Source organism: Cynocephalus volans, chromosome 6, assembly GCF_027409185.1.
Source record: "Cynocephalus volans isolate mCynVol1 chromosome 6, mCynVol1.pri, whole genome shotgun sequence".
Taxonomy (NCBI): Eukaryota; Metazoa; Chordata; class Mammalia; order Dermoptera; family Cynocephalidae; genus Cynocephalus; species Cynocephalus volans.
Genome location: NC_084465.1, coordinates 145,273,956 through 145,298,430, shown reverse-complemented (window position 1 = coordinate 145,298,430; position 24,475 = coordinate 145,273,956). Strand labels below are relative to the sequence as shown.

The following is a 24,475-nucleotide window of genomic DNA, read 5'->3' as shown; positions in this document are numbered from 1 at the left end:
ATCCAAACCTTTGGCCTTGGTGTTATCAGCACCACACTCTCCCAAGTGAGCCACGGGCCGGCCCCTCATAATGTAAAATTTAAATTGTCAATTATTTGGTTCAGAATCTTAAATAGATTACTTAATGTGGTCACTACAGATATTTTTGCCTGCCTGTTTTCTGAAAAAGTAAAAATGTGGGGAATTAAAAAAACAGATGCAATAGATTACAATCTGTCACTAAATATTACCAACATTTGCATTGTTTTCCACACTACTACTCTTCCTTGTAATTCTTGTGAAATGACTAGGCAAGAGCTATTCACCCAAGAATAGGAGAGTGAATTGATTTCTGTTTAAAGACAAAACAAAACTCTGTGCCTATTAATTTTATTAAGAACTCACACTCCTATCAGATGATGTCATGTCAGTCCTTAAACGTTGCCTTCAGGGTAAAGGCTGTGTTGTAAACGTGGTATTGATGCAAGCATCTTATTTCCCCTTGCCTCTCTAGCTTCATTCCTCTCTCCTTGTACTTTATACTTCAAACGTCCTAATTGATTTACCATTCCAGCAGTGTACCTTTGTAGTGGTGAGTCCCTTTGCTTGAAATGTTTATCTCCCCTCTTTCCTTTGCCTAATTCCTGCTCATTCTTATGCTTCATCTTAATTGTCTGTGCATCATGAAAACTTTTTCCTTGGTCCTAGAAGGCTAGGTTTGATAGCCTACCACTTACCACTTCTGTGTGTTTATTAGTTCCTTTGTACATAAATGCTTTATGAATGATCCTAATTGGAATATTTAAACAGTTTCTGATTGGAAGTCTGGCTAATATATCCCACTGTATATTATTTTTGTTAATGCCTTCTCTCTCTTACACAGTTGCCTGTTTTTGCCTTTGCCCTCACTTAGGTAAACAGGAGGCTCAGTTTGAGGTAAACATTGAACCTCCTGATTTACCTAAGTAAATCAGGAGGCTCAATGTGAAATTCTAAAGCACTCTCTTTCCACCTTTGACAGGGCAGTCCCCTTTTTTTGTTTTTGTGTGCTGAGATTCTGTATAAGAGTTGATTTGAAATTAGGGTTGAACAATAAAAAAAGTGAAAATCAGTAACTGCAAGGAAAAAAATTTAAAAAAAATTAGAAAGTCTTGAACTCTTTTTAATAGTGTTTAAGGCTTTTTAAAGGTCTGGCAACTGCCTTTATTTTCAGCCCTCATCCTAAGCCTTCTTGGGCTTTTAACTTTCTGGGATCATAAATGCTCTCTCCCATGTCAGTGTCTTAGCATGTATTTTAACAGACATATTTCACCTAACTAACTCCACTCATCCTTTAGGCCTTAACCTAATTTTTATTTAAAGGTAGTTTTTTCTTTATTCCCCTTTCTGACCTGCCTCCTACCTGTACACATATTATTGAAATTCCCTCTTAACGGTTTTTATAGCATCCTTTACTTTCTGTTCATAGCATTTATGACTTAAATTGTGTAGTTATTTGTCCAATTATTCAATATCTGCCATCTGTAAGGGGTAACTGTCATTGCTATATTCTCAGTATCTAGCATGCATGCGTACATTTATTCAACAAATAAAAGGGAAGGGAGAAGGATTGGAAAATCTGTTTGGAGGAGCGTGATACAGATTTTAGGGCTATTAGAATTCTTTACAGTTTTGAGTGGGGCCAGCCCCTTTTAATTTCAGTTGATGAAAAACCAATGTATCCTCTTTTTAGAGAAATCTTATTTGGTTATGCTCCTCCTCAAATTTAATGGAACATTGATTGTTAAATACCCTTGAATTAGTGTACTCAAAAAAAATAAAAAGTGCTATACTCATTTTTGTGACTGCATAATAAAGATTACTTAAAACATTTTTTGGGGAACAATTTTAAACTCACAGAAAAGTTACAAGTACAGGACAAAGAGCTTTTTGTTTTGAGTGGTTCGAGAATAGCTTGTTAGTATGGTGCTCGGTTGCCCCTAAATACTGTGATTTATATTTTCTAGAAACAAGTACATTCTGCTGTGTAACAACATAATCATCAAAGTTAGCATTGATATGTTGCTAGCATCTATTCCTCAAATTCAAGTTTGCCAGTTATTCCAATAGCTTTTTAGGAAAAGGAACCAGTTCAGAAACATTTAGATATCATGTCTCCTTAGCCTTCTTCAGTCTGGAGCAGTTCCTCAGTCTTCCCATGACTTTACTTGGCCTTGTTACTTTTTAAGATAATAAAGTTATTTTGAAGAATTTCTCTCAAGATGGGTATGTTTAATGTTTCCTCATGATTAGATTCAGGTAATACACTAAAGATGACTTTTTTTAAAAAGATGACTTTTTGAAGGCAATAGCTTCCTATTTATTATTTATTTATTTATTTATTTATTATTTTTATTTATTTTTTTAAAGATGACAGGTAAGGGGATCATAACTCTCAACTTGTTGTCAGCACCACACTCTCCCAAGTGAGCTAACTGGCCATCCCTATATAGGGATCCGAACCCGTGGCCTTGGTGTTATCAGTACCACACTCTCCTGAGTGAGCCACGGGCCGGCCCTTCCTATTTAAAAATGACTCCCATTCTAATTTTTTGTTTTTGACAGTTGCCAGTACAGGGCTCAAATCCTGGACCTTGGTTCATTCCTAATTTTAAAAAAAATTTTTTTTCACTGTTTATATTCTAAATCTTTTTCTAAGTGATTTTAGTTTGGGGCTTGTGAATCTATAATCTTTAAAGCTAGAGAAAACCTATTAAAGAACTGGCACACACATCAAGGTAATAACATCCCCAAATATACTTTAGAAGAGTCTACCAGAGCTTATTGTCATAGGAATTTTTTCAGCTAATAAGGAATAATTTATTTTGCTAGAATTTGTCTTTTAGATCATTTTCGATTGAAAAATTCTTTTGCTCCTGAATTGTAAGTGGTACTTGAGAATTAAGGCAAAAATAAGTATATTTAATTATAGCAGAACTTATCTCTAAGGTAGCCCTCTTGGTTAAAAACAAATGGTACACATTTCTTCTCTCAGTTTTAGATCTGGAATAATTTAGAAAGCCAAATGAAGGCAGTCAGGCTCACTGTTCTAAGCCTATTCTTAGATTTCTGTTTTTTTCTCTTTAGCTGGTTTCCTTTCTAACCACCTGCAGTTTTATGTACAATTGCATGTGTTCATTTTTCTAATGTTCCCCCTGTTTCCTAAGCTTGGCATGTAAGCAACTTCTCAGATACTTTTGGTTCATTCTTTTTGAAGAGCAAAGTGTAAATTATAAAACCTTCATTGGAGGCTTTATATTTAAATGCATTAAAAAGTATTTTTGATAAAACACAGCATTATTACAGAATAAAGGATCCCCTGCCTCTAGGAATTTTTTTGATTATCTCAATATTATTATATTAATATATTCTATATTAGTGTATAGAATATATTTTTTCCATTCTTCTACTTGCAACTTTTAAAAAAAGATTTGTCTCTTCTAAGCATATAACTTCAAGACAATACAGTGTGATATTTATTTTAATGGGACATTTATTGCATTTACATTTAATGTAGTTATTGATATATTTGAATTCAGATGAACCACTATTATTTTGTGTTTTCTCTTCATGTCATCTATTCTGTTTCTTTTCTCTTTTGTACTTTCTTTTGGATTAACATTCTTTAGCGTCTTTATTATGTGTGTGCATGCATATGTGTCATATACGTGCATGTGTATGTATGCTGACTCTTGCTTGTGATGAATTGTTTCCTTATGTATTTTATAAATTTTAGTTGTGAACTCTTTTTAAGATCTCATCTTTGAGATCTCTGTGCAGCCTAAGGGATATGCCATTGATAAGCTAGATTGAAGGTATGAATATATTCCAGTTTTGCCAAGTGTTCTAGGGATACTGTCATTCCAGGACTATTTATAGTTTTTGAACCTGCAAACTTCATGGAAATATGTTACAGTTTCTAAGATAATTGTCCCCTTTCCCCAATGTGTGTGCATTAGTTTCCTGTAGCTGCTGTAACAAATTACCACAAATTTACTGGCTTCAAAAACACCACAACATTATTGTCTTACAGGTCTGGAGGACAGAAGTCTGAAATGGGATTTACTGGGTCAAAATTAATATGTAGGTAGGGCTGTGTTCCTTCTGGAGGTTTTGGGGGAGAATCTCTTCTCTTGCCTTTTTTCAGCTTGTAGAAGCGTCCTGCATTTTTTAGCTTATGGCCCCTTCCTCCATATTTGAGTCAGCAATGGCCAGTTGAGTCTTTCTCTCATTGAACCACTCTGATATCAGTACTGACCCTCTTGCCTCCCTCTTTGATTTATAAGGACTCTTATAATTTTATTTGGCCCACCCCAGTAATCCCAGGTAATCTTTCCATCTCAAGATCCTTAATTTAATCACATCTGCAAAGTCCCATTTGACATATCAGTTCTAACTTCCCACCTTCAGCAAGCCCAAAGGTATGTTTATTTTGTCTTCACGTGGCATGAAGGTTCAAGTCCTATTTATTAGTGGCCAACAGCCTAGAGAGTAGCTGCAGCCTCGTTCATGTTTTCTGCTCTGAGTTGTACTCCCTTCTTTCTGGATTTTCTTTATTCTCTTTAGCATTAGACTATGAATTTTAAAAAGTTGTTGTCACAACATTTTTTATTAAGCATTTTTAGGTAGTATATAGTGGAAGAGTTTTCAGGTTATCTAGTGTGCCATATTGTCCCAGTTGGCATTCCTTATGTTAGCAAGGTGGTGATGCATTTAATAAGATAAAGTCTGTTATCTTTGTTTTCCTATTATCTTTTAATTTAAATTTCTTTTAATTTGAAAACTTAATCAAAATACCTCAGTGAATTTCATCTTTGAAAAGACTTGCTGGTTAAAAGAAACAATTAACAGAGTTAAAAGACAACCAACAGAGTGGGAGAAAATATTTGCAAAATATACATCTGACAAAGGATTAATATCCAGAATATACAAGGAACTCAAACAACTTTACAAGAAAAAAACAAGCAGCCCAATTAAAAAATGGGCAAAAGAGCTAAGTAGGCATTTCTCTAAGGAAGATATACAAATGGCCAACAGTCATATGAAAAAATGCTCAACATCACTCAGCATCCGGGAAATGCAAATCAAAACTACACTGAGATACCATCTCACCCCAGTTAGGATGGCTAAAATCCAAAAGACCCTGAACGATAAATGCTGGCGAGGTTGCAGAGAAAAAGGAACTCTCATACATTGTTGGTGGGACTGCAAAATGGTGCAGCCTCTATGGAAAATGGTATGGAGGTTCCTCAAACAATTGCAGATAGATCTACCATATGACCCAGCTATCCCACTGCTGGGAATATATCCAGAGGAATGGAAATCATCAAGTCGAAGGTATACCTGTTCCCCAATGTTCATCGCAGCACTCTTTACAATAGCCAAGAGTTGGAACCAGCCCAAATGTCCATCATCGGATGAGTGGATACGGAAAATGTAGTATATCTACACAATGGAATACTACTCAGCTGTAAAAAAGAATGAAATACTGCCATTTGCAACAACATGGATGGACCTAGAGAGAATTATATTAAGTGAAACAAGTCAGGCAGAGAAAGAGAAATACCACATGTTCTCACTTATTGGTGGGAGATAAAAAATAAATAAATAAACTCACACAGACACAAAAGAAAAAAAAAACTGGGGGGGAGAAGAAGACATAACAATTACAATTCCTTGAAGTTGACATGACAAGCATACAGAAAGGACATTGTTGGGTGGGAGGGGGGAGAGGGAGGAGGGAGGGAGGTTTCGGTAATGGGCCACAATAATCAACCACATTGTATAGTGACAAAATAAAATTAAAAAAAAAAAAAAGACTTGCTGGTTAACTGTGATTAAAACTCAGTTTCTCTATTGGAACACTGTTTTACTATGATATCAACAAACTGTGCCTTTTTTCTTTAATCTGACCCGGACTGTCCTGCTTTACTCTCTGACCTTACTACTCAACCAGACCAAGAATCTCTCTTCAAGCCTTGCCTCCCTTCTTGACTGTCTGCTGAGGTTGTTCTCTCTCGTTTTTTAATTTTCTGTTTTTCTGCCTGTCTCATTTGAACTAAAGGCATGTAGATATTATTCTGTACTCAGCTTTTATCATTGGGCTTCATTTTACAACTCCTACCGTCCCTCCTTTTGAAAATATGTGAATGTGGTTAAAAACCAGTCAGATACTACCCAAGAGATTATAATGAAAAGCCAAATTCTATCCCACCCCTTTATATCCCTAGTCTTGCTTATTGTGTACCAGGCTTTTTACACGTGTAAACACCTATGAATTAATTCATCCTCAACAACAGTCTCATTTTACAGATGAAACTGATACACAAAGAGGTTATGTGACTTGTTTAGGATTATACAGCTATTAAATGGCATTATTTGAGCCAGTCTGGTTTTAGAATCTGCTTGTTATCACTATGCTGTAGTACCCTTACTTTCAGACTGAAAATTATTTTCCCTTAGACTTTTAAAGGCAGTAGTCTATTTCTTTTAACTTGTAGTATTGTCATTGAGATGTCTTGATGTGTCTCTGATAACAGATCAGTTGTATGTAATTTGTCTTTCTCTCTGGAAACTTTTAGAATACTTATTCTTTTTAGCTGTCATGTTTTGAAGTTTTACATGGATATAACTTGGTATTGGTCTTTTAAAATTACATTGTGCAGGCACTTGGTGGGCCCTTTTAATTGGAGGTATGCTACTATATATTCTCTGTTCTCTTTTTCTAGATATTTCATTTAGATATTAGACTTTTTAAATAATATTTTAGTACTCTTTTCCTCCCTAGTTTTCATCTCTGGGAGACTTCTGCAATTTTAAATTTCAGTGTGTCTATTGTTTGTGTTTATTTTTAAAATTAATTATTTTAACTGACACATTCTAATTGTACATATTGTAATTGACACATTGAATTGTACATATTCAATGTTTTGATATATATATGTTGTATAATAGTCGAGTCAGGGTAGTTATTGTATTCATCAACTCATGCATTTATCATTTCTTTGTAGTAAGAACATTCAAAAGCCTTTCTTCTAGCTATTATGTAATTTACAAAACTTAACTGTTAATGATAGTCACCCTACTGTGCAGTAGAACACCAGAACTTATTCCTTCTGTCTAACTGAATTTTGTACCTCTTAGCTAATCTTTCCCTATTTTTCCTTCCCCTGCCCCGTTCTACTCTCTGCCCCTGTAATACCAACTTTTTTTTTTTTTTTTTAAAGTTCCGCAGATGAATGAGATCCAGTGGTATTTGTCTTTCTGTGCCTGGCTTATTTTACTTAATGTCATCCGGGTTCATTCATGTTGCTGCAAATGACAGGATTTCATTCTTTTTATGGATGAATAGTATTCCATTATGTACATATACCACATTTTCTTTTTAATCCCTTTGTTGTAGGTTGATTCCATATCTTGGCTATTATAAATTGTGCTGCAATAAACATGGGAACACCTGATTTTGACATACTTATTTCCTTTCTTTTGTATATATAACTAGTAGTGGGATTGCTGGATCATGTGGTTCTTCTATTTTTAATTTTTTGAGGATCATCCATACAGTTTTCCATAATGGCTGTACTACTTTACACTCCCACCAACAGTGTGCAGGTGTTCCTTTTTTTCTGTATTCTCACCAATGCTTGTTTTCTGTCTTTTTGATAATAGCCATTCTAACTAGGGTGAGATGGTATGTCATTGTTGTTTTGATTTGTATTTGCCTGATGATTAGTGATGTTGAACATTTTTCATATACCTGTATGTCTTCTTTTGAGAAATGTGTATTAAGATCCTTTGCCTGTTTCTTAATTGGGTTTTGGGGGTTTTTTTTGCTGTTGAATTTTTTAAGTTCCTTATATATTCTTCATATTGACCCCTTGTCAGATGTATAATTTGCAAATATTTTCTCCCATTCTGTAGGTTGTCTGTTCACTCTGTTAACAGTTTCCTATGATATACAAAAACTTTTTAGTTTGATATAATCCCTCTTGTCTACTTTTGCTTTGGTTGCTTGTGCTTTTGAGGTCTTATTTTAAAAATCCTTGCTCAGCCCCATGTTGTGGAGTGTTTCCTCTTTGTTTTCTTCTAGTATTTCCGTAATTTCAGGTTTTACATTGAAGTCTGTAATTCATTTCGAGTTGATTTTCGCATATGATGAAAGGTAGGGGTCTAGTCCCATTCTTCTGCATGTGGATATGCAGTTTTCCCACCACCATTTATTGAAGAGGACTGTCTTTTCCCCAATATGTATTCTTGGCATCTTTGTCTAAGATTAGTTGGTTGGAGGCATGTGAATTTATTTCTGGGCTTAATATTCTATTCCATTGGTCTGTGTGTCTGTTTTTATGCCATATAATGCAGTTTTGGTTACCATAGGTTTGTAGTATAATTTGAAGTCAGGTAGCGTGATGCCTCCATGTTTATTTTAATTTTTACTTTTCTTTTTAATTTTCAAGAGTGTTCTTGTCCTTAGTTCCTTTTTAATAAAAATTCTTATTTTATTAATGGATTTGTTGTGGGGTTTTTTTTGCATATAAATATGTTTTCTTATTTTTATTTTTTTGAGTATTCCTCTATTCCCTGCAAAATGTTTTTTTTCCAAGTTTTTTTTTCTGGACTTAAATGTTTTAAGGTTTTTTTTTCTCCACCTCTTATGAGGTTTTTTTTCCACCTCTTACCTGAAATAGTGAGGTAATCCTTGGCTGTCTGTTTGTATTTAAGAATGAGAGACTTAAATGCTTAAGTAGAAACTCTTCAAGTATGTGATAGAGACTATCAGTTGGTGGGGTGATACAGCTGTGAGCCAGGGGTGCCTCCAGTTTTCAATATATGGAAGTCTTTTCTCTGGTGCCATTCTGTATCTGCAGTGGTGAATCTTTTAATTTTCTTTATGACAGTTGCATTCATGAGGGGAGCTGGCATTCTGAGAACATAGTGAGTGGAAGAACTGGGAACTCCAGTTTCGTGTATAGACATTCAATTCTCTAGCTTTTAGCTATTTTCCTTACTTTTTAAATACAGTTATATTGAGATATAATTAAACTGTCGTATAATTCATCCATTTAAAGTGTACAACTCATTGGCTTTTGGTATATTTACAAAGTTATGTATCCATCACCACAATCATTTTTAGAACCTTTTCATTACCTCCAAAAGAAACTTAACGCCTTGGCTATCACTCCTGAATGTCTACATCCACTTTCCACCCAGCCTTAAGCAACTGGTAATCTGTTTTTTGTCTCTATAGATTAGCCTGTTCTGGACGTTTTATGTTAATGGAATCATAAAATATGTGGTCCTTTGTGATGGCTTCTTTTACTTTGCGTGATGTTTTCAAGATTCATCCATGGTGTAGCATGTATTAGAACTTCAATCCTTTTTAATGCCAAATAATATTCTATTATATAGATAGAACATGTTTTTTTATCCATTCATCAGTTGATAGAAATTTGGTTTTTTTCCGCTTTTTGGCTATTATGACTAGTTTTGATATGAACATTTGTGTACAAGTTTTATGTGGACATGTGTTTTCAGTTGTGATGGTTATACACCTAGGAGTAGAATTGTTGAATCATATGGTAATTCTGTGTTTAACCATTTAAGGAACTGCTGACTGTTTTTCAAAGTGGCTGTACCATTTTACTTTCCACCAGCAGTGTATGTGGGTTGCTGTTTCTCTACATTCTTACAAACACTTTTTATATCTTTTTTTTAAATAATAGCCATCCTATCGAGTGTAAAGTGATACCTCATCGTGGTTCCTCACTTTTGTAGTCTATAGAACCTGGTGATTTCAAATTCTGAGCCTCTCCTCTGAGCCCTTTCCTTTTAGGATAAATTGTCTTGCTTTGTGCAGGTGTTTTAAGTTCTAATTTTTTTTTTTTTGGCAGCTAGCCAGGGAGGGATCCAAACCCTTGACTTTGGTGTTATCAGCACCTTGCTCTAAATGAGTGAGCTAACTTGCCAGCCCATATGTGGTTTTTTCTTTTTTGTTGTTTGTTTTTTTCCCAGGGTGGCTGGTACAGGAAACTGAATCCTTGACCTTGATTGTAAACCTGTGCTCTAACAAACTGAGCAAACTGGCCAAGCCCTGTTTTAGGTTCTAGCATCTTCTATTCTGATCATTTAGCTACCTTGCCTTCATTTGCTTTCTGATATCCAAAGATTTATTGAAAGTTCTTGTCCACTGATTCTTTTCCTTATCTGAGGGGAAAAAAAACTGTATATGTATGTGTGTGTATGTATGTACTGGACCTGTCACTAACACTTTGGCTAATGTTTTAGTACCCCCAGTGACATTTTTTTCTCTCCTCCTGGCCTGTGCAAGAATATAAGACAAACTACAGAACACTTCATGTGGTAATTATATATGTACACATATATACCCACACACGTATATATAAATTCTTTGGCAGTCATTTTGGTGAAGTCTCGAGGGGGAGAGACATCAGTGTGTAATCAATCCTCAAAATTTAATCCAGAGTACCAACTTGTACTTTTAAATATCCTCTCAGTATGAATATCCCCAAATGTGGCCATTACTTGTGAGAAGACTTATAGGACTAAAAATACTTCTAGATGAAGAAAATAAGCTCAGAAAGAGCTTCTATTGAGTTTAATCCAAACCCTTTCAAAGTATTGGATTTGAATCTTCTTTTTTGATGATACTGATTTGCACTTTTTGTTATGTATTGTAATATAGGTGGGGCATCTTAAATGAACTAAGAATTTCTATTTATAAGATTGCTAATAAGAATTATACTTACTATTGATTGTAAGCTTTTAAATCTCATCTGTATGGTAACGAAACTGAGGCGTTAGGGTGGTTAAATAACTTACTCAGGTTCACACAGTTAGTAAATGGTAGAGTCAACTTTTGTTTATTTTTATTTTTATTTCTGGCAGCAAACCCTTGACCTTAGTGTTATAACACCATGCTCAAACCAACTGAACTAAATGGCCAGCCCCTGAGAGTCAACTTTTAAATTCTTACAGTTTGGTTCCTGAGCCTGTATTCTTAGTAATTAGACTATACTGCCTTATATTTCTAGAGAAATTAAATATATTATGTTTTTAAGAAGGGAGATGCACTCATGAAATATTAAAACAAATGTTAATTCTTAGGTAAGGAGTAGTAGGTTGAAGAATAAGTACAAATTTACTACTTGATGTTTAAAAGATAAACTGTGATCTACTGTTCTCTTAAAAATTCATTTTTAGCTTAGATCTTAGTTTGGTTCAAAAATGATTATCACTAAATTAGCACAAAATCTGTCTTCTTGAGGTGTAAGTATAATTACTATGTGGAGTGTGTGATAGTTTGTCATATATTTTTAAGCAGGCCGGGAGGAGACAGAAAAACATCATTGGATGGTACTAAAACATTAGGTATGGGCCAAAGTGTTAGTGACAGATCCAATTTTTCCCAGGATAAAATATTTCAGAATAATTCTGACCCAAGTATTTTATATTATGCTTTCCCACTAGAATCTGATTTTGCAGCTCGTCTTTTCTAAATAGATCTATTTTATAGTGTGTATATATAGGTCATTCTGAATCAAATTAACTTCGAAGTTGATTGGGACTTTGTTTCAAGCTTGTTTAACAAAGCTCTGTAACACAGAATTTTGGGCATAGGGCCATTTCCAGAGTCTGGTCCAAATAAGCAGTAACAGACGAAGATTGTCTCTTTTGGCTGAAGGCTTTCTCTGTGTAGCTTGTCTCAGGACTCTTTTATGCTTTTTCTGCCCCTTTCGTTTTTCTATTCAGGTCAAAAGTATTTCTATTTTCATTCGATAGTTTTTTGGGGCTTTTTTTTTAGCAAACTTTTTTTGTGTTTTTACTTATATACAAGGTTCTTTGCTTGAAACCCTTAATCTTAATGTAGTGGAAGTAAGGAGAATAGGTCTTCATATATGATAGTGTAGAAAATATGTGAAACATTAAGTGACGTTGCTATGTCATACTTCTTTCCTGTCTGCCTTTCTGTCTTTTGATCATTAGGAAGGGTTTCCCCAAAGTGACAAGGGAGAGGAAGGAGAACACAATTAAAACAACATTTCTATACAGGGGTTTTAAATAAGCATATCTTAAAAGATAATTTAAAAATATTGTCTACTTATGAAATTTATTATTTTATGTCCACATTTGTTTTAGAAAATAATGCTTTCTTATATATTTAAGAGGAAGTTTAGAGGATTGCTTTTGTAGTATTTTAATTATTACTTTAGAATTTTTGCTTACTATGAAATTTATTTGAATTATTCAGCTCCCAATCCGCTCATATTATAAATGCCCTGCATGACCCTTTAAAAAGAAATTGTCGTTTGGTTTTCTAATTTCATAGTCTTTTCTTTAATGCTTAATGAGCAGAGTTAACTTATTTTTATTCATGCTATTTTAGCTTTTCGCTAATCTCTGAGCAGATGTTATATTTTCATACCTCTTTGCGTTTGCTTATGCTGTTCCCTGTGCTTGAATTTTTCTCTTCTCACCATTCTTTTTTCTTCTCTTTGACCTGCCATATATGGCTGGCTAAAATGAGATTTCCTTTTGTGAAGTCTTTTGATTCAGTTCCAGGAATATTAATCATTCTTTTCTCTGTGCTCTGTTTGTACTTTGCATACAAATAAAGACTTCTAAAAAATTTATCTAATACATTCAAAAGAATAAATAAATGTAATATATATTATAGCATATGTAATAATAAATCAAATACCTCTGAATCCACCACCAAAACTGAGATCTAGAAAATGATCAATTCTGATTTTTTTTTTACCTGTGTTCTTCTCTTCATGCCCTGATGAGAATGTTTATTATTCTCTTGCCCTTTAAAAATTTTTGTCACATATGTGTATTCTTAAACAGTTATTGCTTGCTCTTGCTTGTATTTGAGTTTTATAAAAATGGATTCATGCTGTATGTACTCTAGCATGGCTTGCGTTTTTTATTCAGCATTATAATTTAAAGATTTATCTATATTGCATATAGATAATTCATAGTAGTTTGTTCATTCTCATTAATATATAATATTTCAAGTATAAATATGCCATTTACATTTAATGGATCTGAAGTTGTTTTCTTCCCTGTGGTGTGAGGTAGGAAACATTTTCAGTGTTTCTGTGTTTCTGTATGGCAAATCAGTAGCTCTAGTCAAGTAATATGGTCTTTACCACTGTGCCATCACTGTAAGATACCAAGTTTCTTAAAAGTGTGAATTTGTTTCTGAGTTCTTTTTCTGTTATATTGGTCCATTTACTTAACTCTGTGTAAGAACTCTACTGTCTTATTTGCTATTGCTTTATAATAAATCTCAATAGGCAAGTTACCTACCTCCATTCCATTTTTTTTTTAAAACCATGTTTTAGCATTTTTTCATCTTTGCACTTCCATATACAATATACATTTTTTTGGCAGTTTGCTGGTGTGGGGATCTGAACCATTGCCCGTGGTGCCTTGGTGTAGAGCAGCACCATGCTCTAATCATGTGAGCTAACTGGCCAGCCCCTCATATACATTTTTTTGTTTTGGGGTGTTTTTTTGGCAGTTGGCTGGCACAGGGATTGAACCCTGGACCTCTCATACGTGTTTTTAAACCATGAAAAACTCTCATTGGGATTTTTATTGGGATGCATTGAAGCTCTATATCTATTTGGGAAGACTTGGCATCAATACCACACTAGAAGGAAGTGGGACAGTTGGGTATATGTGGTTGTGAATAGATGAGAGTGTGTTCTACCTGGCTTTGAAGGCCATATAATTTTTTTTTCCAGATTTCTCATTTAAACTTCTATTTTATTTTTTGTTTTTTATAACTAGAAGTAAAATATATAATTGGATAGAGGAGAGAGTTTTTTTGAGTTTTATTCAGGCTGTTCCAGTAATTTTTACAGATAAAATTATTTCTGTTGATTATTTTATGTTTCCTGTTGCCATTATTCTCTCTCACAACTCTTGATATTATTTTTACTTGTTATGTTGAGTCTGTCAGAAGAGTTTTCTAGTTGTATTATATTGGCTCAAGATTATGCCTCTTATGTTACCTAAATTCAGAGATTTTTGTTGCCTTTGTATTAGACTACTGCAGCTATGTCTGTTACCAGCCCATTGCAGTGCAAGTTCATTTTATGTGCTGAAAATACAGTATAAAATAATAAAATTCAGAAAATTATCTTTAAAATGTGAAGACTTCCTTTAACTTAAAAAATTTTGCGAGCCATTACATCATTTCAGAACTGGACAAGGGAGTTGTTAAACCGTTTATTTTATTGTTATTTGATGTTTAGCCAGTAAACAAAAACATTGTTCTTTGTTAAACTTAGTTCTTGAATTTTGTGAGCTTTGAATTATATAATGTCTTCAGGAATGTACTCATGCCTTAAAGAATGATCCCCCTGTACATGTTCATTTTATCTATTATTTCAAAATTTGTATCATATGTACAGTTGACCCTTGAACAATACGGGTGCTAGGGGCACCAACCACCTGCCTCCTGCGTTAGAAAATCTGTGAATAACTTATAACTCCTCCAAAACTTAACTAATAGACTACTGTTGACCAGAAGCCTTACCAATAACATAAACAGTTGATTAACACATATTTTGTATGTTATATGTATTATATACTGTATTATTACAATAAAGTAAGCTAGAGAAAAGAAAATGTTACCAAGAAAATCATAAAATCTCCAAAAAATTTTCCAGTATATTTATTGAAAAAAATTTGTATATAAGCAGATATACCCAATTCAAATCTGTGTTGTTCAAGGGTCAAGTGTGTTCTGTTTTGATTTTATCACTTCTCCCTCAGGAGCTGACTCATCAAGCATGGTCTTCATTTATGAGAAATTTTGGTTTCTGTCTTCTCTTTAGTTGGTACTTCTGATATCTACAGCTGTAAGATCCACTTTTTTAAAAATGAATTTTGATCTTTAGGACTTGTTTACCTTGGAATCATTGAATTTTCAACTTGCCAGGACCTTAGTACTTATTCAATTGTCTCTGTAGGAGTCCTACAAAATCCTATTGCTAGTGGCAAAACTGGAGATTTGAACTTGATTGACAGAAAATAAAAAATAATTCACACTTATATTTTGAATACATATATGTCCATGTTTTCATAGAAATACTTTATCTTAATTGCAGGGTTGTAGATTGGATAGTTTGATAAACAAGATTCAGATTTGGTTAAAATTTTTTTAGTACCTTTTTGTATCAAGCAGTGTTATAGGTTCTCATATTATCCCGTCTCCATTTTATATAAGCAAAATTGAATCGTAGTGAGTTAAAGCTTGTATAAAATTTCACAGGTATTAAGTGAAAGAGCCAGTATTCAATCCTAGGGTTTCTGATTTCAAGTTTGCATGCTGTTTGTTTTGGGGGGGCAGCTGGTCAGTACAGGGATCTGAATCCTTGACTTTGTTGTTATAACACTGTTCTCTAACCAACTGAGCTAACTGGCTAGCCCGCTGCTTTTTTTTTTTTTTTTTTTTTCTTTAAATCCAGTGGGCCTAAGGATTGCTGTAGGGGAGCCACCTGGGCCTTCTAGTCCCTCCCAGTTAGGGAAATTCTGATTTTGTCTCTATTAAGATTAAAAACTAATTTTCTTTATATGAAACTGCTACTTTTGGTATCTAAAGATGAAGAAAAATGTGTGGAAGTAAGGAAATTGAAGTATGAGAAAGAATTAGCCTCCCTGAAAAAGCTAACTCTTGCTTGGTGAACATATGCATGCTGTTACACAAATGTTCCAAACCGTCCCCCTTCTCCTACCCACTTTATTTGCTCACCCTGCCATATGGAGGGTTGTGCATTGCTGGACGGGTTGTGATTTGGACTTTCATGATTCAGAATTGGGGAAATGGGGAGGTAGTAGACCCAGACGAGAATTTTTCAAGTAATTTGAAGTAGTGTCCTGAGTAGTTCTACAGTGTGTGTGGGCAGTAAGAAAGGTGGAAAAAAGATGATTTTAAGAAGGAGAGTTGTGGACTCCATGATGTTTGAGAAAAATAGGGAAAGAACTTAAGCCGTTTTGAATTTGTTTCTCTTCAAGACTGGGAACCCATGTGGGATGCTCTTTAATAGAGTTTAAGCAGGTGAGACATACAACTCTTTTTTGTTAAATTCTTATTTTGTATTCTGGATTTTTGGCTTTTGTTTTCTCAAGTTTACTTTTTTTTTTTTTTTGTAAAGATCACCATGACTTATACCGTAGAGAACATATTGGATGCAAGTGTTGGAAGGCTATTGCAATAGCCAGGGTGAGAGATCATAGTAGAGTGACTAGGATTAAAGCGTTGGAAATAGAAGGAAACAGATTTCTTTATTTAAAGGTAAATGTGACAAAATTTAATGATATTGGATAGAAAGTAAATGCTAGATATCTGACTTAATAGGGAACTGAAGTAGACACATTAAAATAGGGTTGAGTAGACTATGTATTTGATTTTGGTCACATTCAATTTCAGGTATCATTGAAATATCCTAGAGGAATGTCAGTTGTATATATGAATCTGCAGCTTGGAGGAGAAGTCTTGAATAGATATAGAAAAGTTTATGTGTGTATAAATAGTAATTTAAGCCTGAATGTGGGCGAGTTTGCCAACGAGAGGTTATAAAGAGGAAAGCACCTAAAACTAAACCTGGAGGTACTGTATCTGTAAGATAACCTTGCAGAGGGGACAGAATGAATGTTCAGGGAAGGTAGAAGCAAACCAGGGTGAGTGTTGGTCTATCTTTTTCACCTTCAAATGAAATCTTAATATTTTCCCTTCTATGGAGTTATGGATTTCTGTTTAATTCAAAGAGGTCATAAGAATAGTGGGACCCTAAAGCTACCAGTGCTTTTCTACGTAGTCTTTTCCCAGTGGACATATTCTCTGGAGCTTATGAGCACTCATAGTACAGATGTGAAATATCTACACCAATTACAGTCATGTGAGGCATAACAATGGTTCTGTTAACAATGAACCCACATACACAGTGGTGGTTCCATAAAATTATAATGGCTATACCATATAGCCTAGGTGTATAGTAGGCATACCATCTAGGTTTGTGTAAGTGTACTGTGTGATGTTCACCCAATGATGAAATTGCCTCATGACTCATTTTTCAGACGGCATCCCTGTGTTATGTGATGCATAACTGTATAATCAGCTATGGAAGCCACAACAGTAGTACATTGAGTGGGTCCAAAAAGCCCCACCCACAAGATCATATTAGCTTCCCTTCCCCACTGTGAACACTACGCATACCTCAGCATTTGAAAGCAGATGACTTATCTTTCCATAAGATGGGTATGAAGGTGACTTGGGCTCCTGTATCCAACAGAGCCATAAAGTTTTGAGTCCACCTCCTCCCCAAAGTTATCTCACATACCCAGATATGTTAGTGGTCTTCATTCTCCTTTGGGAACTTGGAGAACTTGGTCCCATCCCTTATCATCTTTCTCTTTAAAACAGCTGATGTCGAGGTATGGGGGAGGTTGGAAAAGAGCAGTTCTGCACCGGTCAAGAAGGGACATTTACTTTCAGTTTTGAGGGGTGCTGTAGCTGAATGCTGATCAGCCTAATAAACCTACAATGTTGCTGGTCCACCCAAAGCCATCCCTATATTTTGTGCCAAGGTCATCATTACTGACAGCATCCATTTCCCTTTGGGAACACCTTGGTTCAACAGCTGTAGCCACATTGCTTTCTAGTGGGGGCATTAGGTTTTGTACTCTTTAGCTAGCTTGGGCTTTATCTGCACAGTGGTGTTATTTTTTTTTTAAAGAGTCTACCTTCTTTTGGCGGCTGGCTGGTACGGAGATGGTACGGAGATCCCAACCCTTGACCTTGGTGTTATAAGCCTGTGTTCAAACCAATTGAGTTAACTAGCCAGCTAGGGGTCCACCTTAATGTGGGCTATTTGCTGCTCCATTGTCAAGAAAATGTCTCTTAAATTCTTAATTTCAGTGCTAGGGCTAGGAAGTTTTCTAAGGCTCCAGGGGTGACAGCAACAATTATCTAGAGTCTTTGAGTTCATTTCTCATTCTCCTGTGAATCACCTTCATCAGCTTTTTAAACCCAGTCCTGTGTAGTAGGAGCCTATAGACTGGTTAGTGCCCAAGGTAGTTTGTCTCAGGGAAATTTCCCCAAGAGGGCCAAAGCTCTCTTATAGCAGACATGACCCATTCCCAAAAAGTGCTGAGGCCCTTTACTGTCATCTCAAAAGGATTTACTGTTGACAAGATTGGCTGCAGGAGAAGCTGAGCACCAAGATAGCCAGCTGTTGCCATTCTTCTTATTTAAAAAGCATTACATGCCACACTGCCCCTTCATTTTCCAAGCAAACCATCCAAATTTCTAAATATTTGTCTTGTTCTGCCCACAGTGGTTGCAAACTTTTCTGCTTTAACACTCAGTGTAGATGCATGTCTCTGTAACTGTTATTCAGAAGGGGTCAGAATCTTATGTGCTTTCCTGTCCCTCTTCCAGGCAAATCTTAGTACTAGTTGTTCATGGGGCAAACCTGCTGATGATGACAGCATAGGGAGTAAGTCCTCCCATATGGAGCATAGTTGGCAATAACCAGGACATCATTCAGGCTGTTGCCTTTGAATCTACCTAGTTACTAGTTCTTAGCCTGAAACTACCTTTTCATTTCAGCCTTATTAACAGATAATGAAGTAGAGAACCATTCATTGCCTGGTTGACCATGCAATTTGGTTAACATGTTCACTAAGGATTCTCATGGACTTTTCTGAATTCCTGGTATCCGATCTTTTCTTCCATTTCTAGAAAGCTTTGTCTCTTCCGGCATTCCCTTGCCAAAACTGTCAAAAATTGTGAAGGGTCTGAGATTTTTATCCTCGCGCGCTAACAAGTTAGCCTACCATAATTTCATAAATTCTGATGGAAGACATCAGACTCCTTGGTCAGAGACAAAGGACATCATTACTCATGGCAATAGCAGTAGCCAGAGTGTCAACATTTGTGGTAGATAACTGAGCCCCAGTTTCCACAGGGTACTGCAAAGAGAGCCAGGTGATGCCTGCATACACAGTTGGGTGTATTACAGGAAAGGGACTCCTAGCTTAGGGGACCAGATCTTTTATAATGGGCCTTTTTGACTTTTGCCTTGGAGGACTATATTATCTTTATACTGGACAATAAACAAACCTGCCTTTTTATTTTCCAGTGACACACTATATTTTCTAAAGCTGTCTACTATATAAAAATCCAGAACAAAGGAGTTAGTGCATCTTCCTGCAAGATGTACAGAAATTCTAGTCTCCCATGGAGAGGTGCTTCCTTCCACCTTGTTTTGGAGTTGGGATAGCATTTTTGATTACATATTCTTTCCCAATCAATTTAAAACTTCTGGTGAAATGATAGAATCTTAATACGTCTGTTTGAAGCAAATGTTAAGCTGTTATTTTCTCTGACAATACCTGTTTCCCCCTTTTTCTTGCTTCAGTTTTGTTCAGATCCTGGCCTTTTCTCACATAGACTACCATAATTGTCTCCTAACAGGTCTCACTGTCTGTAGTCTTATTCCTTCTATCTTCAATACTTCTGACAGAGAGATCTTCTTAAAATGCAGATATGATCATGTCACTCAATTTAAATTTGTCATTGGTTCCCCATTACTATTAGGACAAAGTTTAAATTGTTGAGCAGTTGTGTGTAATTATTTCTCATGTACTGACTACTATGCAACTTTTAGATGTTGGCAATTAAATTAAAAAAAATTTTTTTAAAAAAGCCTTGTAGACCACTATTAGGTAGGCTCACCAAATAGGTGTATAGGCTGCTTGTTGCCAGTTTGTAACCTCTGCTCTTATTTTTTCTTTCATGCTTTGTCTGTAGTGTGCAGTTCTTTCTGCCTTTAATAATTTCCATATCTGCCTCTTATACTCATATTTGTCCTTTAAAACTTACCTACTCAGTAAAGCCTTTAAGTGAACCCTTTTCAACTTAGTTAGATTCCTTGCTTTGAACACCTTTATAGTAATTTCAGATAAACTGCATGTGTCACTGTGGCACTCATTGTGTTGTAATTACTCATTTTCTTTTTGGTCTCTCTTACCACCACAGAAAGTTTAAGTTACTCAGAACAAAACTCCTGTGCCCTTCCACATGCACTAAGTCTTTAGGAAAGAAAATTGCTTTCCTTAGAATTGTTTTAGAATCAAATTCATTAAATTAGTTGGTGCTTTTAATCGCCTTTAGATATTCCCTGCTTTGAGTCTTCAGGATATTAATTAGCTTAATTTTGAAGGGAAAGATATGGTATTCATTGGAAAATAGACATGACGTGCAGTCCCTATAGTTCAACTTATTATAGTCCAATATTTATGGACATCATATATATTATTTACAATGCCAAATAATATTTTCTTGCTTTGTTCAAATTAATAATACAGACCGTGGATATTCATAAAGAGAAAGTGGCTCGAAGAGAGATTGGTATTTTGACAACAAATAAGAATACATCAAGAACTCACAAAATAATAGCACCTGCAAACATGGAACGCCCTGTAAGGTATATTCGGAAACCTATCGACTACACAGTTCTGGATGATGTGGGCCATGGTGTCAAGGTAAGCATTTAATATTACATTAACAAACTAATTTGCATATCCAGCAAATATTTTGGAAAGGAAATATGGTGGTAAAGATAATTTTCTTAATTAATAGTCTCTTTAGCTAGTAACTAGCATTATTCTTTTCATAGAATATTTAACATTAATTATGTATTTTACTAAGCTTGGGACAGAATTTTACCTGTCAAATAGGCTATATTCAAAAGATGTTAAAACTTGAACTGGCTGTTTATTAAATAAACCATTTTAATCTTAGACTGGTATTATAAGTTTGTGTTGTGAAAGTCATGTCTTGCTTTTTCTACTAAATAAATATTTTAAAATAAAGAATTTATATGCTTCCCAAAATTGGTTTAGAAAGTAATTTAAAAATATTTTTATCCTTTTATTCCTGAATATGTATATATATTTGTGCACCTGTGTGTATGTGGATGTAATTCCAGCAACTTATAAAAAAATTAAAATGGTATGTAATTTTGTTCTGTGTAACCACCCACCCCACCCTCTGCCCCCCCCCCAACATTGCACACGTGTACGCATGCTTTTAGGAGAGAGATTATTTGTTGTCCATGTCCATTTCTAAGCATAGCTGAAGTAACTGATCTTTAAGGATACCTGTAGTCTGTCAGTTTTTTTGGTATTCGTGGGTCATTTTGCAAGCATCTGGAATGCCCTAAATTCTTTACCCCTCTCTGCTCGGACTAAACTATTCCTCTGAGATGTGGTACTATGGTCCCTTTCTTAGAGGACATTATTTGATTTTGTTTTTGGTCTTCAGAATATTTTATGGTAATTTTAAAGGAGTGAGCTAGAGCCCTGAGGCTTTCGTAGCTGGTTGACCTGACTAGTGCTGCTTCTGGATCTGTTGTAGTATGAATTTTCTGGGGTGCCTAGACGAGAGAGGAGTATAGCTGACAATGTTTATCTTTATTCTCCTCTTTTCTGAGACCATTTGAATCTCCCCTTCACGTTCTTGCTTGGAGGTTATATGTAAAGTTAGAACACTTTGCACATGTAGAGGAGACTACTTGTTTGTTCCTGTATTTTTGTCAAGGGGTGTGGCTAGGGTGTAAATTTAATTTTAATTTAAGATATTTTAGACTAAATCTATGGGGTTTCAATTTTGAGAGTCTGGGAAAAACTTCTTTTGTATTATTACCTGCCTTGAGATTTAATGTGTGTGTACATATATATATATATACACACGCGCACACACGTACACACAATGGGTCTTCAAAAAGTTCATGGAAAGATATGTGTTATCTTTTAATTCTATTTTTCTGTGAACTTTTTGATGTACCCTCATATACATTTACTTGTATATAAGACACACTCAGTAGCTTTTCCCTCTTTTGCCTCATCTTCATTTTTTTCCTACCAAAGCAATACATATTCGTTAGAAAAGCTGTCATTGTCTTAGAAGTGAATATCCTCCATTGTCTCATCCCTCCACAAATAATTGTGTTTAACAGTTTAAGACGTAGTACTTAGCAGAGTATAAGATGCATCCAAATTTTACAAGGAAGTTTTGGGTGAGAAAATTGAACCATTTCATTCTATATGTATAAGTGGAAAGTGTAAACATAGTATAATATATGCTGAAAGTAGATGGATGTGATTTTTGGCACTCTGCTTTCCAAGCATATTATGGGTGCATTAGACATGGTTTTTTTCTTTTTTTTTTTAGTTTAAAAATTTTTTATTGTGGCGAGATATACATAACATAAAATTTACCATTTAACTTTTTAAATGTAAAGTTCTATGGCATTAAGTACATTCACGTTGTTGTGTGAACTATTAATATATTTTTGGTGAGAAGTAGGGTGGATGGTCTGTCAGAACAATATATCTTCGAATCTGGTATGTGGCATATTTGTCCATTATTTTGTTTCTGTGATATATGAAGGTACTTCAAAAAGCTTGTGAAAAAATGGAATTAAAAGATAATATGAATCTTTCCATGAACTTTTTGAAGTACCCTTGTACAAACACACACACAGACACACAAGTATTTTTGTTTTCCAGTAGTCTTATTGCTGTTTTACCTCCCTAGTTTTATGATTTCTCTAAAAGTTCATTGTTGGCTTAAATATTTTTAGAGGATTATTAGAGGTGCATGAAGGTTAGAGATTTGGGTAGTAGTTAATGAACAAATGCCAGGGGCAAAATTATGAGAAGGAAAAGTTTAATTCTAAAATTATTGTTTTAGTGTAGGGAGATACTACTTATAGCTCTAGAATTTTTTTTTTAATCTTTGTCTACTTTTCTATTTAGAGGTTTGTTTTCTTACTGACTTTTAAGAATCCTTTTTTCTGTTAAGGAAATTAGCTCATATATTTCCTCTGATTGCTGTTTGGCTTTTGATTTTGATGTTTTGGTGTTTAAAAACATATAGAGTTAAGAAAAATTATATCTAAATAAGTTAGTATTCTTCTTATAGCTACCAGGTTTTATGCTTAAGGTTTTCACACTCCAACATTAATATTCCATCATATTTTCTTATTTTGTGATGTAAATTTTAGTGTTTTGGTATTTGTATTTGGTATAAGTGGGTTTCATTTAAATAGTATTTACTGTGCTAATGTATTTTGTGCTATGAAATAAATGGTACATATAAGCTTAGTAGGAGTTAAAAATGTGGAAAAAATATCCTACAGTAAGTCTGGTGTGATGTTTGGAAACAGTGTAAGGTATGAGTAAGAAAATCCCAGTGTAGAGAAACTACTAGAACATAGCATAAAGGAGGATGAAAAGGAGGTGATGATGATCTTTGTAAGTGAGCACAAGGTTTCAGAGTAAGCTAGAGTAGGAAAGGCTTGAATACCTAGCTGGGAAGTTTAAATTATTTTTGATAAATAGTAATAATAATTAACAGCTTTATAGCCTGGTTTGTAATTTACAAAGGACTTTACATATATATATATATATATATATATATATATATATATATATATATATATATATATAAAACAAAAATTTATAAATTTTTGTTTGCTTGTTTTTAAGCTTCAGAAAGGCCAGGTGATCTAGGAGTTATTACATTTTATTAGTGGTATTAAAGATAAACTTAGGCACTTTAAAATTTTAAGGAGTTTATTTGAGCAGACAGTGATTCATGAATCCAACAGCTCCAGGCCACAGGTGGGATGAGGGGGAAGTTCAAAGTAGCAAACAAAGAAAATTGATTGGTTGTAGATTAGTTGGCAGTTTCTTTCTTTCTTTCTTTTTTTTTTTAAAGATGTCTGGTAAGGGGATCTTAGCCCTTGGTGTTGTCAGCACCATGCTCTTCCAAGTGAGCTAACCGGCCATACCTATATAGGGATCCAAACCTGTGGCTTTGGCGTTATCAGTACCATACCCTCCCAAGTGAGCCACAGGCTGGCCCCTTAGTTGGCAGTTTCTGATTGGTTAATTTACTCTGAGTTGGGATTTGGTTTGCTTAGGTAGGAACCCACAACGCTGGAGCCAGGGCTATCTCAGCTTAATGGCCTGCCAATTAATTTTTTTAAACCTTTAATATTTACACAGGAATGATTTTTTTTTTAAAGTTTCAATTTTATTAAGCAGAGGAATGAGCTATTGAATCATTTCAAAGAATTAGCCTTACAGACATTTATAGTATGTATAGTATGAAAAGGTATGATCTACTTAGGGATAGAAGATAAGGAGGAATCATTGTTTTCAACCTAAATTCCAGGAAAATGGTAAAATTACTCATCCATAAATGTAAATGGTAAGGACGTGAAGTGAGATCTTAAGGAAATAAAAAGCAGCCTTGTTTTGGATGTATTTTGGACACATTTAAGTGGAAAAGTTTTGTAGGTTGCTAACGGTTATATTTTGAGCTGTAAGATATAGAAATTATTTTCTA

At 34.7% G+C, this 24,475-nt stretch overlaps 1 protein-coding gene across 15 annotated transcripts in view; it reads left to right on the top strand.

Annotated features, from left to right (window-relative positions):
- Window positions 1-24,475, top strand: part of ABI1 (abl interactor 1) — a 98,950-nt gene that overhangs the window by 47,673 nt on the left and 26,802 nt on the right. For all 15 annotated transcript variants that reach the window (XM_063099332.1, XM_063099330.1, XM_063099325.1 and 12 more), the window contains exon 3: window positions 20,425-20,601. In XM_063099332.1, the coding sequence (XP_062955402.1) occupies window positions 20,425-20,601 (177 nt within the window). The remainder of the gene's footprint in view (window positions 1-20,424; window positions 20,602-24,475) is intronic.